Here is a 14,764-nt window from a genome sequence, read left to right on the forward strand (position 1 = left end):
GTGCAGAGGGTGTCATATGCTGGGGCAGTGAAGAAAATGGAGGAGTCTAATGATGGATGGGTCAAAGGTGAAGGATCCTGAGAGGATCCCAGTGAGAAGTAGATTTGAGCCAGTACAGAGGGATAGGGTAACGTGTGAGTTATTTTTCAGTAAGGTTGGCATCTTAGAGTTCATAGTAATGGTTATCAACTGTACCGCAGAAATGGAAAGTAAATCACAGAAAATAGATGTTGTGGTGGCAGTTGCAGAGAAGTATTTGGGTAGATGAGATTTAACTTCAGAAGCGTTACAGCAGGGGTGGGCAATTCCAGTCCTCGAGGGCCTGATTGGTGTCACAGTTTTGCACCAGCTACAGCTAACACACCTGACTCCAATAATCACCTAATCAGGATCTTCAGTTTAGAATGCGATTTGATTAATTAGCTGTGTTTCACAGGGATGGAGAAAAAGTGTGCCACCAATCAGGCCCTCGAGGACCGGAGTTGCACACCCCTGCGTTACAGGGTGAGTTGAGGCGTGGTGTATTTGTATTTGTATTCATTATGAATCCTCATTAGCTGCTTCCAAGGCAGCAGCTACCCTTCCCGGGGTCCAGCAAAATTAAGGCAGTTTATACCATTTAAAAAACATTACAATACATTCACAACACACTGTGTTCCCTCAGGCCCCCACTCCACCACTACCACATATCTACAATACAAGATCCATGTATACGTGTGTGTGTATGCATGTGTCTGTGTAACGGTTTTCTTTATGAGACGGAGAGTCGGACCAAAATGCAGCGTGTAGATTGCGATCCATGTTTTAATGAACAAACGTAAAACACGAATCAATGCAAACACTACAAAATAAAGAACGTGATGAACGTAACGAAAACCTAAAACAGCCTATCTGGTGAAAAACACATAGACAGGAACAATCACCCACAAACACACAGTGAAACCCAGGCTACCTAAATATGGTTCCCAATCAGAGACAATGACAAACACCTGCCTCTGATTGAGAACCATATCAGGCCGAACATAGAACTAGACAAACTAGACATGTAACATAGAATGCCCACTCAGATCACACCCTGACCAATCAAAACATAGAAAATACAAAGTAAACTATGGTCAGGGCGTGACAGTCTGTGCCTATGTTTGTGTTGCTTCACAGTCCCCACTGTTCCATAAGGTGTATTTTTATGTTTTAAAATCGAATTTTACTGCTTGCATCAGTTACTTGATGTGGAATAGAGTTCCACGCAGTCATGGCTCTATGTAGTACTGTGCGCCTCCCATAGTCTGTTCTGTATTTGGGGATTGTGAAGAGACCTCTAGTGGCATATCTTGTGGAGTATGCATGGGTGTCCAAGCTGTGCGCCAGTAGTTCAAACAGCATTCAACATATCAATTCCTCTCATAAATACAAGTAGTGATGAAGTCAATCTCGCCTCCACTTTGAGCCATGAGAGATTGACATGCATATTATTAATATTTGCTCTCTGTGCACATCCAAGGACCAGCTTTGCTGCCCTGTTCTCAGCCAATTGCAATTTTCCTAAGTCCCTTTTTGTGGCACCTGACCACGACTGAACAGTAGTCCAGGTGCAATAAAACTAGGCCCTGTAGGACCGGCCTTGTTGATAGTGATGTTAAAAAGGCAGAGCAGAACTTTATTATGGACAGACTTCTCCCCATCTTAGCTACTGTTGTATCAATATGTTTTGACCATGACAGTTTACAATCCAGGGTTACTCCAATAAGTTTAGTCACCTCAACTTGCTCTATTTACACATTATAAATTACAAGATTTAGCTGAGGTTTAGGGTTTAGTGAATGCTTTTAGTTTTAGAAATATTTAGGACTAACATTCCTTGCCACCCATTCTGAAATGAAATGCAGCTCTTTAAGTGTTGCAGTCACTGTAGTAGCTGACGTGTATAGTGTTGAGTCAACCGTATATATAGACACACTGGCTTTACTCGGAGCAAGTGGCAGGTCATTAGTAAAGATTGAAAAAAGTAAGGGGCCTAGACAGCTGCCCTGGGGAATTGCTGATTCTACCTGGATTATTTTGAGGCTTCCATTAAAGAACACCCTCTGTGTTCTGTTAGACAGGTAACTCTTTATCTACAATGTAGCAGGTTGTGTAAAGCCATAAAGCATATACGTTTTTCCAGCAGAAGACTATGATCGATAATGTCACACTGAAGTTTAACAAAACAGCCTCCACAATGTTTTTATCATCAATTTCTCTCAGCCAATCAGTTATTTGTGTCCCATCCTCCCAGGCTGTTGGCAGGGGCAGATATGGTCAAAGTAGTGGAACGGGGTAGTGGGGTTTTATTGAGTGTAGATGGCAACTGCAGAGAAGTATCTGGTTCAATTATATTTTACTGGAGAAGAGTTAATGGGGTGGTGATTTATATTTTTATGAAATAGTGGTGTATATAGATGTAGGGTTAGTTGGTGTTGCACTGTTTATTTTATTTTTAGGAACAGGAATAATTAAGATAATTTAATGTAGGTACGCCGTGACTGGCCTCACTTTAGCATAGTAGGTGGCAGTGTATGCACCTTTAAGTTGGATGTGATCCGCCAATCTAGTCCCAAAGAAGAAGAAGAATTAGTTTGGCAGACCGTACTATTTCAGTTTCAGTGTTTTGTTACAAGACACATTTTCTCTTGTAATATTGTGTATTTTGGATGCGTTTATGACAAAGTAAGTTTGTTCTTGTTTCTTAATTTATACTATAATTTTATTGAGAACATTTACTGTTTGATAAATTTGTTTGCTTTATGCATGTATGTTTTTATATCCTTGTTAACCATCACATCCTTAAATCTCTCATCTTCAATTCAATTGAAATAATAAACCGGGCAACAGCCCATTGAACCGCAAACCACCATCTGTGTTTTAATGGACACACCACCACGATAGCCCTCTATAACTCAAAGCAACAGTTACAGCAAGATAGTCTTTTTACCACCAAAGGTTTTCACAGGTTGTGAAATGCAGCTATTGAAATGGTGAGAACAGACATATATATCTGTTGGGGAAAAAAGTCTGGTTATTACCACACAAATACCTGCTTGTTAACAAGGTCAAAGAGGTCTCTTTCAGAATGGTCCATAAGTATTACCCTGCGAATCATGAAGGAACTCAAAATGCATTAACATTAACAATGCTTTTTGTGTTGAGAATCCAGAAAAAGTTTTGCATTGATTTTGGCATTGTCTACATGTAAAGAAATGATGGCAAGATATTAATAGCTTAATAATTGTTAATATTCTTGATGATTTTAGTTTTTTTATGGGTGAATTTGCTGCTCGGTTTCCTTAACTATAAAAAGGATAAAGAAAAACAATTTGACCTCAAATCTAATTGTGATAATGGCAAAATGTCATATTCATAAATGTAAATTCAATTAAAAAAAAAAAACACTCTGTTTTCTGTAAGGAAATCGAGCAGTACATTAAGACCATTCTACATTATTCTAATAAGAAAGCTGTTAAAACAATCAATATGTGTGCATCTTTTAAGGTCTTTGTATAATCTGTCATTTGTTGTACCCCCTAGCATATGTTATCATTGTCTGTTTGTATACTTGTATGTATACTATTTTTTCTGCTATAAAAAAAATAGTATATTATATATATATATATATATATATATATATATAAATAATATACTTTTTTTATAGCAGAAAAAATAGTATACATACAAGTATACAAACAGACAATGATAACACATATATATATATACAAATAACAACAACAAAAAACAAATATACAGTGCCTTGCGAAAGTATTCGGCCCCCTTGAACTTTGCGACCTTTTGCCACATTTCAGGCTTCAAACATAAAGATATAAAACTGTATTTTTTTGTGAAGAATCAACAACAAGTGGGACACAATCATGAAGTGGAATGACATTTATTGGATATTTCAAACTTTTTTAACAAATCAAAAACTGAAAAATTGGGCGTGCAAAATTATTCAGCCCCCTTAAGTTAATACTTTGTAGCGCCACCTTTTGGTGCGATTACAGCTGTAAGTCGCTTGGGGTATGTCTCTATCAGTTTTGCACATCGAGAGACTGACATTTTTTCCCATTCCTCCTTGCAAAACAGCTCGAGCTCAGTGAGGTTGGATGTAGAGCATTTGTGAACAGCAGTTTTCAGTTCTTTCCACAGATTCTCGATTGGATTCAGGTCTGGACTTTGACTTGGCCATTCTAACACATGGATATGTTTATTTTTGAACCATTCCATTGTAGATTTTGCTTTATGTTTTGGATCATTGTCTTGTTGGAAGACAAATCTCCGTCCCAGTCTCAGGTCTTTTGCAGACTCCATCAGATTTTCTTCCAGAATGGTCCTGTATTTGGCTCCATCCATCTTCCCATCAATTTTAACCATCTTCCCTGTCCCTGCTGAAGAAAAGCAGGCCCAAACCATGATGCTGCCACCACCATGTTTGACAGTGGGGATAGTGTGTTCAGCTGTGTTGCTTTTACGCCAAACATAACGTTTTGCATTGTTGCCAAAAAGTTCAATTTTGGTTTCATCTGACCAGAGCACCTTCTTAAACATGTTTGGTGTGTCTCCCAGGTGGCTTGTGGCAAACTTTAAACAACACTTTTTTATGGATATCTTTAAGAAATGGCTTTCTTCTTGCCACTCTTCCATAAAGGCCAGATTTGTGCAATATACGACTGATTGTTGTCCTATGGACAGAGTCTCCCACCTCAGCTGTAGATCTCTGCAGTTCATCCAGAGTGATCATGGGCCTCTTGGCTGCATCTCTGATCAGTCTTCTCCTTGTATGAGCTGAAAGTTTAGAGGGACGCCCAGGTCTTGGTAGATTTGCAGTGGTCTGATACTCCTTCCATTTTAATATTATCGCTTGCATAGTGCTCCTTGGGATGTTTAAAGCTTGGGAAATCTTTTTTGTATCCAAATCCGGCTTTAAACTTCTTCACAACAGTATCTCGGCCCTGCCTGGTGTGTTCCTTGTTCTTCATGATGCTCTCTGCGCTTTTAACGGACCTCTGAGACTATCACAGTGCAGGTGCATTTATACGAAGACTTGATTACACACAGGTGGATTGTATTTATCATCATTAGTCATTTAGGTCAACATTGGATCATATAGAGATCCTCACTGAACTTCTGGAGAGAGTTTGCTGCACTGAAAGTAAAGGGGCTGAATAATTTTGCACGCCCAATTTTTCAGTTTTTGATTTGTTAAGAAAGTTTGAAATATCCAATAAATGTCGTTCCACTTCATGATTGTGTCCCACTTGTTGTTGATTCTTCACAAAAAAATACAGTTTTATATCTTTATGTTTGAAGCCAGAAATGTGGCAAAAGGTCGCAAAGTTCAAGGGGGCCGAATAATTTCGCAAGGCACTGTATATATATTTTAAAGGAGAACAGACATATGTTACATGGTGGTTTATAACCTATGGCCTAAACTCTGATGACATCTGTCGGCCAGTTCAGGAAATGCTAATATCATGAAGCATATCTGCAATTGTTCAATGAAATTAAAACCACTTAGTTTTGTTTACCATCAAAGAGTGCGTCCCACCAGCCATAATGTAAACGGTGGATACATATTCCAGTGCATTTCATGCCAATGTCACATGCAAATAGCAATTGATTTCCATGAGAGATTGATCGATCTACATACAGTATATATATATATATATATATATATATATATATATATATAGTGCCTATAGAAAATCCCTTGAACTTTTTTCACATTTTGCCAGTGCCTCAGTTTCATGCATTCATAAGGATTTTTCCCACTTATCTACACACACCATACTCCACACTTAAGGGGATTTGTGTGGATTTTTAAAAATATATATTAAAAATACAAAACTGATATCATAACTGCATATCTCCCGAGTTAATACTTTGTGGAAACACATTTGGCAGCAATTACAGCTGTGAGTCAGATAGGTCTACCAACTTTGCACACCTAGATTTGGCCAGTTCAGACCATTCTTCTTTATGGAAGCCAATAATAATAATCACAGTGGTTGTCGAGGGTGCAACAGGTCAGCACCTCAGGAGTAAATGTCAGTTGGCTTTTCATAGCCGATCATTCAGAGTATCTCTACCGCTCCTGCTGTCTCTAGAGAGTTGAAAACAGCAGGTCTGAGACAGGTAGCACGTCCGGTGAACAGGTCAGTGTTCCATAGCCGCAGGCTGAACAGTTGAAACTGGAGCAGCAGCAGGTAGTCAGGTAGTCCTGAGGCATGGTCCTAGGGTTCAGGTCCTCCGAGAGAGAGAACAAAAGAGAGAATTAGAGAGAGCATACTTAAATTCACACAAGACACCGGATAAGACAGGAGAAATACTCCAGATATAACAGACTGACCCTAGCCCCCCGACACATAAACTACTGCAGCATAAATAATGGAGGCTGAGACAAGAGGGATTGGGAGACACTGTGGACACTGTGGTTGTGGGGTAGGATGTGTAGATAAATGTGAAAAACAACTATATGCATTTTAATTCCAGGCTATAATGCAACAAAATATTAACATTTTGACAGGGGTGCAGACTGTCTATAGATAGGCACTGTATCAATATAGGCTTACAATTGTCTTATGCCGCGTTCGTATTCTGGTCGGCACTAACAAACTCGAAAATGTCCGAATTGATGATTCGTTGAACGCGACACGTTTATAATTACTATCAGCATGTTGGAAATGTCAGAGTTTCCTAGTACCGAATAGAACATGAACGTGGCAATATTATAGGCATACATCCCACATACTGCTTTATGTTTCATGTCAAACAAGGTAAATAACTTTAAATGGATATTACGAAATCGCATTTAAAGCATAGTTTCTATTGGACTAAAATTGCCACTTTACATCTCGGCCGATGCAAGACGAATATTCCATCGAAGATAACTGACTTGCCTAGTTAAATAAAGGTTACATTAAAAAATAGTTTCCTTTCACAATGGCGCGTTCCTCTGCCCAGGTGTTGCTGGCGCCTGTCAGATCTTACAATATTACTCCACCGGGGGTGCTGAGCGCACATTTGGGTGTTACTGCGTGTGACGTTATTGTCAGCTGGTCAATGTTTACATCCATAATAGTGGTGAAATCTATTGAATGTGTATGGGGGGAAACGAGAAGGTAACAACATATACGATTTCAACATAATTTTGAGAAGTACAGTTGACACTATAAAGCAGCGTCGATTAAACGTCACTTCCATAAGGTAAAGACAGCTGCTTCGTATTTCTGTTAGCTCCAACCAGACCATAATTTTTCTTCTCTGCATAGCAGCTCTTCATAGACGACATCAACAGAGACAAAGGTGATACTTTTTTTATGTAGCTCACATTGCGGCTGCAGTTTGTGCACGTCTTGGTTGGTTGTTGATAACAAAGCCTTATCAAACTATTTCAAATAAGGCATAACAAAACACTATGACGAATGCGTATGAAATGATGACCTAAATGTTGGTTGCAGTAGTTTTGGTGGCAATGAGAATATTTATGTAATACAGACTCTTTTGTTATTCAGTGGCGCAGCTGTATTTTGTGTGTCCGTTGATTGGTGCGAAATATGCCTCTCTACCACCGTCACTAGGATTCTCGTGTACTGTGGCAGTGCCACCGCCCGGCTACTGGTGAAAACACAGGGAAAGGGCTTATTTGACTTGTTTATGATATAAGAACTTAATGAAAGACTTGAAGAAAGTGGTTATAAAACAGGCCTGTATTTTGCACACACCTTCAAGACCCTAAAATACGAATTATTTTCTACAGCTACTGCTTGGCTCTGTTAAATGCAGATGGAAAATAACATTTATTTTTTACAATGTCCCAAGTCAGTGGTTAATCCAAATATAGCAATAAAAAAGTTATTATCTGGAGCCTGAGGTCAGCATTTCGGAAAGTACAGAAGCTGGTACGGATCATTGGGGAGACGAGGGGGATGATGAATCAATTGATCAATATTTGACACCTTTTGTCTGACTCAATCCTAGTTAAACCAACCTGATCTCTCAAGCTTACATTCCGTTTAATCTCCTCTCTCTCTCTCTCTCTCTCTCTCTCTCTCTCTCTCTCTCTCTCTCTCTCTCTCTCTCTCTCTCTCTCTCTCTCTCTCTCTCTCTCTCTCTCTCTCTCTCTCTCTCTCTCTCTCTCTCTCTCTCTCTCTCTCTCTCTCTCTCTCTCTCTCTCTCTCTCTCTCTCTCTCTCTCTCTCTCTCTCTCTCTCTCTCTCTCTCTCTCTCTCTCTCTCTCTCAGAGACCGTGAAGATGGGAGGAGCAGTGAGTGCGGGGGAGGACAATGATGAGTTGATTGACAACCTGAAGCAGGCCCAGTACATCCGTTCGGACCTAGTGGAGCAGGCCTTCAGAGCAATCGACCGGGCCGACTACTATCTGGAAGAGTTCCGGGACAGCGCCTACAAGGACCTGGCCTGGAGGCACGGCAACATCCACCTCTCAGCCCCCTGCATCTACTCAGAGGTGATGGAGGCCCTGGACCTCCAGCCTGGCCTTTCCTTCCTCAACCTGGGCAGTGGCACGGGCTACCTCAGCACCATGGTGGGACTCATACTGGGTGAGTATGAGTCCCAACCTCACCTGGCCAGGTGAAATCTAGGCTGTGTGAAAAAGGATAGACTTGCTCCAGATTCACTAGATATTCTCAAAACTTTTGTGACTTAAATTAGAAAAGTGCATTGCAATGGAGCAAGAGAGGCTGAGCACAATTCTTGCCATTGAGACTCTCAGCCACTTGTGGTCTCCACTGCTATACACAAGCCTGTGAATGTGCCCTGTCAAGGGAAAGAAAATTGAGAAGTGTAAATTATTGATGGACTCTCATTGGTGATGGACTGACTCTTTCCTTGTTTCTCATCCTTACTGTAGGTCCATTTGGAGTGAACCATGGTGTGGAGCTGCATCAAGATGTCATTGAGTATGCATACCAGAAACTGGAGTTCTTCATCAAGACCAGCGACAGCTTCGACAGGTAGGAGGGTTTCATGATGAGAGAGCTGGAGAGAAGGTGGTAGAAAGAGAAAGGAGGTCAACAGAGCAGAAGCTCCTATAACTCTGGTATAATGCCATCAGGCGCAACCAGTTAAATGTAATTACTCTGTAACAAGTTAGTAAGATAACAGTTATTGTGAGTAGGCTACTCACCACACAGACTCTCACCACTCAAAGTCTGTGTCTTCGGTGTACAGGGCACATTTATTCTGGGTTAGGTGTCGTTGATAAGATTGTCGAGAAAACTGTTTCGGGAGTGTTAAAGTTATCCAATAAACATCAGACTGGAATGGGGGAAACGTGTGTTTCTGTCTGTGTGTGTGTAGGTTTGAGTTCTGCGAGCCCTGTTTCGTGATAGGGAACTGTCTGGAGATAGCCCCAGAGAGTGGTCAGTATGACCGGGTGTATTGTGGAGCTGGGGTGCAGCGGGAGCAGGAAGACTACATGAAGAACCTGCTCAAAGTAGGAGGAATCCTAGTGCTGCCATTGGAGGAGAAGGTCAGCATGTGTGCACACCCACAAACCATACAGTGCATTCGGAAAGTATTCAGACCCCTTGATTTTTTTCCACAGTTTGTTACGTTACAGCCTTGTTCTTAAATGGATTAAATATCCCCCCCCCCCCCCCTCAATCTACACACAATACCCCATAATGACAAAGCAAAAACTGTTTTTTTTCTTTTTTCCAATATATATAAAAAACACATGTACATAAGTATTCAGACCCTTTTTGTGTGTGTGTGTGTGTGTGTGTGTGTGTGTGTGTGTGTGTGTGTGTGTGGGGGGGGGGGGGGGGGGGGTGCATAATATACTGTAAAACCACCAAGAAATCAGCTCCAAGTGATTTTAATAAAATAAATATGTTCCCAAATATTCCCAAAAATAATAGAGAGACACATGATCATATACAAATGTAAGCAAGGTTTGAAATGATTATTGTCTTAGTCAAACATGATCTGTTTGGGCTTCTTGTGGTCAATTTGCAGTCTACAAATAATTTGTAATTATGTTCCCGACCATCCGCTTAAGAAAGAAATCGTCCCGCAGCTGAATCTAGTTGATGATCCCTGAACTAGAATAAACTCATCTCTTCACCCAGTGCTATTTTTAGAACTTGAATCTATTCTGGTGTCTTGTGGTTTCATCTCCCCTGTCCCTTGCATTCTCTGTTGTAGAGTTTGTGTTGTCTCTTCTTTCTTGGTCCTGCTCCTAGAAGTGGTTTTTATACCATTGATACATTTTGACACTTGTTTCCTTTGTGTGTAGCTAATGCTCTGTGCTCCATTTGTGACTTGGGTTTAGAGAAAGGTTCCATATAAATGCACTTTTTTCCCTTCTAATTATAGTGCATTAAGAAAGTATTCAGATCCCTTGACTTTTTCCACATTGTTACATTTTAGCCTTATTCTAAAATAGATACAATTGTTTCCCCCTTCTCAATCTACACACAACACCCCATATTGGCAAAGCAAAAACAGGTTGTTAGAAATGTTTACAAATTTATAAAAAATTAACTGAAATATCAGATTTACGTAAGTCTTCAGACCCTTTACTCAGTACTGTGTTGAAGCACCTTTGGCAGTGATTACAGCCTTGAGTCTTCTTGGGTATGACTCTACAAGCTTGGCACACCTGTAATTGGGGAGTTTCTCCCATTCTTCTCTGCAGATCCTCTCAAGCTCTGTAAGGTTGCATGGGGAGTGTCGCTACAGAGCTATTTTCAGGACTCTCCAGAGATGTTTGATCAGGTTCAAGTCCGGGCTTTGGCTGGGCCACTCAAGGACATTCAGAGACTTATCCCGAAGCCACTCCTGCGTTGTCTTGGCTGTGTGCTTAGGGTCATTGTCCTGTTGGAAGGTGAACCTTTGCCCCAGTTGGAGGTCCTGAGCGCTCTGGAGCACGTTTTCATCAAGGATCTCTCTGTACTTTGCTCCATTCATGTTTCCCTCAATCCTGATTAGTCTCCCAGTCCCTGCCGCTGAAAACATCCCCACAGTATGATGCTGCCACCACCATGCTTCATCGTGGGGAAGGTGCCAGGTTTCCTCCAGACATGACACTTGGTAGTGAGGCCAAAGAGTTCAATCATGGTTTCATTAGACCAGGGAATGTTGATTCTCATGGTCTGAGAGTCCTTTAGGTGTCGTTTGGCAAACTCTAAGCGGGCCATCATGTGCCTTTTTACTGAGGAGTGGCTTCCGTCTGGCCACTCTACCATAAAGGCCTGATTAGTGGAGTGCTGCAGGGATGGTTGTTATCTGGAAGGTTCTCCCATCTCCTCCACTAAGGAACTCTGGAGGTCTGCCAAAGTGACCATCGGGTTATTGGTCACCTCCCTGACCAAGGCCCTTCTCCCCCGATTGCGCAGCTCTAGGAAGAGTCATAGTGGTTCTAAACTTCTTCCATTTAATAACAATTGAGACCACTGTATTGTTGGGGACCTTCTATGCTGCAGAAATGTTTTGGTACCCTTCCCCAGATCTGTGCCTCAACACATTCCAGTCTCTGAGCTCTACGGACAATTCCTTCAAACTCATGGCTTGGTTATACTCTGACATGCACTGTCAACTGTGGAACCTTTTTATATAGACAGGTGTGTGCCTTTCCAAATCATTTTCAATTAATAAAGTTTACCACAGGTGGACTCAAATCAAGTTGTAGAAATATCTCAAGGACAATCAATGGAAACAGGGTGCACCTGAGTTCAATTTCGAGTCTCCTAGCAAAGGGTCTAAAAACGTATTTAAATGTATGTATGTATGTATGTAGGTAGGTAGGTAGGTAGGTAGGTACTGTAGGTCCTTGAGCTGTTCTTGTCTATTGATGTTCTGTATTGTCATTCTGTATTATGTTTTGTGGGGACCCCAGGAAGAGTAGCTGCTGCTTTTGCAAAAGCTAATGGGGATCCTAATTAAATACCAAATAAGGTGTTTGTTTATTTTTGAGAAATTAGCAAACATTTCTAAAAAACAGTTTTGTTTTGTCATTATGGGCTGTTCTGTGTAAATTGAGCCATTTGTATTTATTTAATCCATTTTAGAATAAGGCCGTAACAACATTTTGAAAAAGGGAAGGGTTCTGAATACTTTCCCGAATGCACTGTAGATGTATTTATTAACCCTGCTTAATACAAACACATTTCAAGTACACATAAACACATCATTGTCCTTCCTCTCCTTAGTTGACCAAGATTACTCGAACAGGCTACAACAGCTGGGAGACCAAAAAGATAATTGCTGTGTCATTTGCCCCACTGGTGTTGCCCAAACACAGAGACAACAGTAAATCTAAAGCAGTGCCTTTACGTAAGTACTGTACGAGCATATCTGTCATATAATTGTCTTTGTAGCAGAGGTAGTTTTCAAAGTGAGCCTTTTGTGTGATGAGTAGCCATGTTGGAGTTCTGGACCCCTATTCGCAAAGCGTCTGAGTAGTGGTGTGCTGATCTAGGATAAAACATTTTATTTTAGATTATAAAGAATACAACAGGGGGACCTGATAGGGGAGGGAGAAGCAAGGCACTTAACCCTAATGGCTCCAGGGTCGCCGTTGATAATGGGTGACCCCATGACCCCACTCCGAGGGTGTCTTGGGGGAGTTAGGATTTGCAAAAAATAAGAAATATAGGCACCCTCTAAATTATTATTATTCTAGCTCAGCACTCCTACTCTGAGAGGCTTTGTGAATACAGGCCTTGGAGACTCAAGAGACTGGGGAAGGAGGCAGGAGGTGAAAGCAGCTGAACACTGTTGTCTCATGCATGTTGGAATAGTTAGAAAATGAGATTGCAGAACTTCCATCACTTACTATGTGGGCAGGGTGAAATGGTTTCATCGTGTGGTGTGTGTGCCTCCCCAGCGACCATGTTTGAGGTGCGGACTCTGCAGGACTTGGCTCGTATTTCTATCCGCCTGACGTTGAAGAAGACAGTGGCGGGGCCAGGGCCGTTGCCCAGGAGGAGGCTGGCCCACAGCGGGGAGCGGTTCCGACGGAGGCGGGCCCAACACCGTGGCTCCACCCTACTCTCCAACCGCTACGTATTCATGAGCCGCCTCATCCCCGGGCCGATGGACAACAACAACAACCGCTCTGGAACCGACACCGAAGAAGAGCAGGAGGACGAGGAAGTGGAAGAGGGGAACTGCAGGGTTCTAGGAGATCCTGAGGAAGAGGAGGAGAGGAGGGAGGGCGGTGCCCTTCTACATGAGGCTCCAGTGAACCTGCTAAGAGAGAGGATCTTGGGTCTGCCGCTCCCTGAGCCTCTGAAGATGTACCTGCTTCACTACAGAGAGAAGTAGGGAGGGACAGGATACGTGAAGCTGTGCGCCCATTCTTTAACTTGTTCCCATCCCTATGCCCTTGTTGACTCCCCTTTCTGGATTCAGAAGTAATGGATGTGTAAGAAATAGGCTGATAACTCCAGTGGAATGGCTAAAATGAGTTCCTACTATTTTTTTATACAGCCTACCTAATAAGTTGCAAGTCAACAACTGGTGAATTTGAAATCAACCCCTAAAAACTTCATGTTGAAGTGAATATCTAGAATAATTGGATAAGTAGAAGCAATATGGTAATGGCACCATCTCCCCCTCCCCTGACAGCCCAGGTAAACCTATCCAGAGGTGCCTAGGAGGTAACAGTTGAGTTGGAAAAACAAGGATGGCGAGTTAGGGATTGGAAGCTTACTTAGTCAGCCCCAGAGACGTCACCACCACCAGCCTCATAGGACTATCCCAACAACTCCTCTGAACACTCAATTCTCATAATCTCACTCAATTCCCTACCTGTGAACTCCATCTTTTGGGGTATCTTCGGTCTTGTGCCTAACCGGGGCATCCAGTCTCCAAGTCCTTCTTTATTCCCTTTGAATTTTGTAAATGTGATTGTTTGGAAAATTATACTTTTGACTGACCGAACAATTCAGTGGAGCTTTTGAGATGGACTTACAAGTACTGAAAGCCCCAAATGTTGTGAAAATATTTTCCTCATTCTGTGTTCATATCTTACTGAATTGAATGTACTTGGTGAAAGCAGGGAATTTGTTGAAGAGGCCATTTCTGTTCAGGCAAATGTCGAGGGCTCCAGGCATTAAAGTATAGTAACACATTTTTGCACACAGTAGGTATAGAAATGAAAGGACCACATTGTCAAACAATATTACCCAAATTCACTCATTTTGTGAATTCTTTCATCACATCTTTTCAAATAATCAGAGATTGTAGAACACCCCTGGATTAGGGGTAAAAAGTGAATGAGTGTGGGATAGCAATTTACCATTGGGTTCTTAATGCAGAACTGTAGTCAAAGTAGTGAAGAATGTATGTATCCACCTGTGAAGGAATTTAAGTACTAATTGGTCTACATTGGAACTTCAGTGTAATGCTCTTTGGTGGTGTTTATCGGTTGTTTATAAAATGTTTTGTCTGATGTTCTCAGTGCCAAACTTCTCCAGCACTGGCCGGCTCCAAATGTTTCTTGTGGTTCCGTTCTACAATGTGTCAAGTTGTTCAGCGGAAGTAAAAATTTGTATTTAGAATAAATATCTACGTGTGACAAGATGTTTGGAAAATAATTGTAGCGTGACTATCATTAAAACAAGTTAAACTATACTGCAAGCAAATTAAAAAGTTGTATTGCTTAAGACCAGACTGCTTGATTAGTTTTGAATATTGTGCTTAGCTGCAGAGTAGTCTTGACTTTGTGTGGGAAAAATTAAAAGAAAGCAATTAGAAAAAAACAA

The 14,764-nt window shown here is 41.4% G+C and overlaps 1 protein-coding gene across 3 annotated transcripts; it reads left to right on the forward strand.

Moving 5' to 3' along the window:
* Nucleotides 1-6,963: 6,963 nt before the first annotated feature.
* On the forward strand, nucleotides 6,964-14,665 carry LOC110492281 (protein-L-isoaspartate O-methyltransferase domain-containing protein 2). 3 transcript variants are annotated; one of them, XM_090203430.1, is made up of 6 exons: nucleotides 6,964-7,335; nucleotides 8,275-8,590; nucleotides 8,902-9,004; nucleotides 9,351-9,522; nucleotides 12,206-12,329; nucleotides 12,883-14,665. In XM_090203430.1, the coding sequence occupies exons 2-6, from the start codon at nucleotides 8,284-8,286 to the stop codon at nucleotides 13,320-13,322; spliced, it is 1,146 nt and encodes a 381-aa protein (XP_090059556.1). In that variant the 5' UTR covers nucleotides 6,964-7,335; nucleotides 8,275-8,283; the 3' UTR covers nucleotides 13,323-14,665. The 3 variants fall into 3 exon arrangements, with proteins under 3 accessions (XP_090059556.1, XP_021422146.2, XP_090059557.1); XM_021566471.3 differs by having other exon boundaries at nucleotides 7,048-7,236; XM_090203431.1 differs by having other exon boundaries at nucleotides 7,054-7,151.
* Nucleotides 14,666-14,764: the final 99 nt, after the last annotated feature.

The sequence above is a fragment of the Oncorhynchus mykiss genome, chromosome 16 (assembly GCF_057628025.1).
Source record: "Oncorhynchus mykiss isolate SJ-2025 chromosome 16, ASM5762802v1, whole genome shotgun sequence".
Taxonomy (NCBI): Eukaryota; Metazoa; Chordata; class Actinopteri; order Salmoniformes; family Salmonidae; genus Oncorhynchus; species Oncorhynchus mykiss.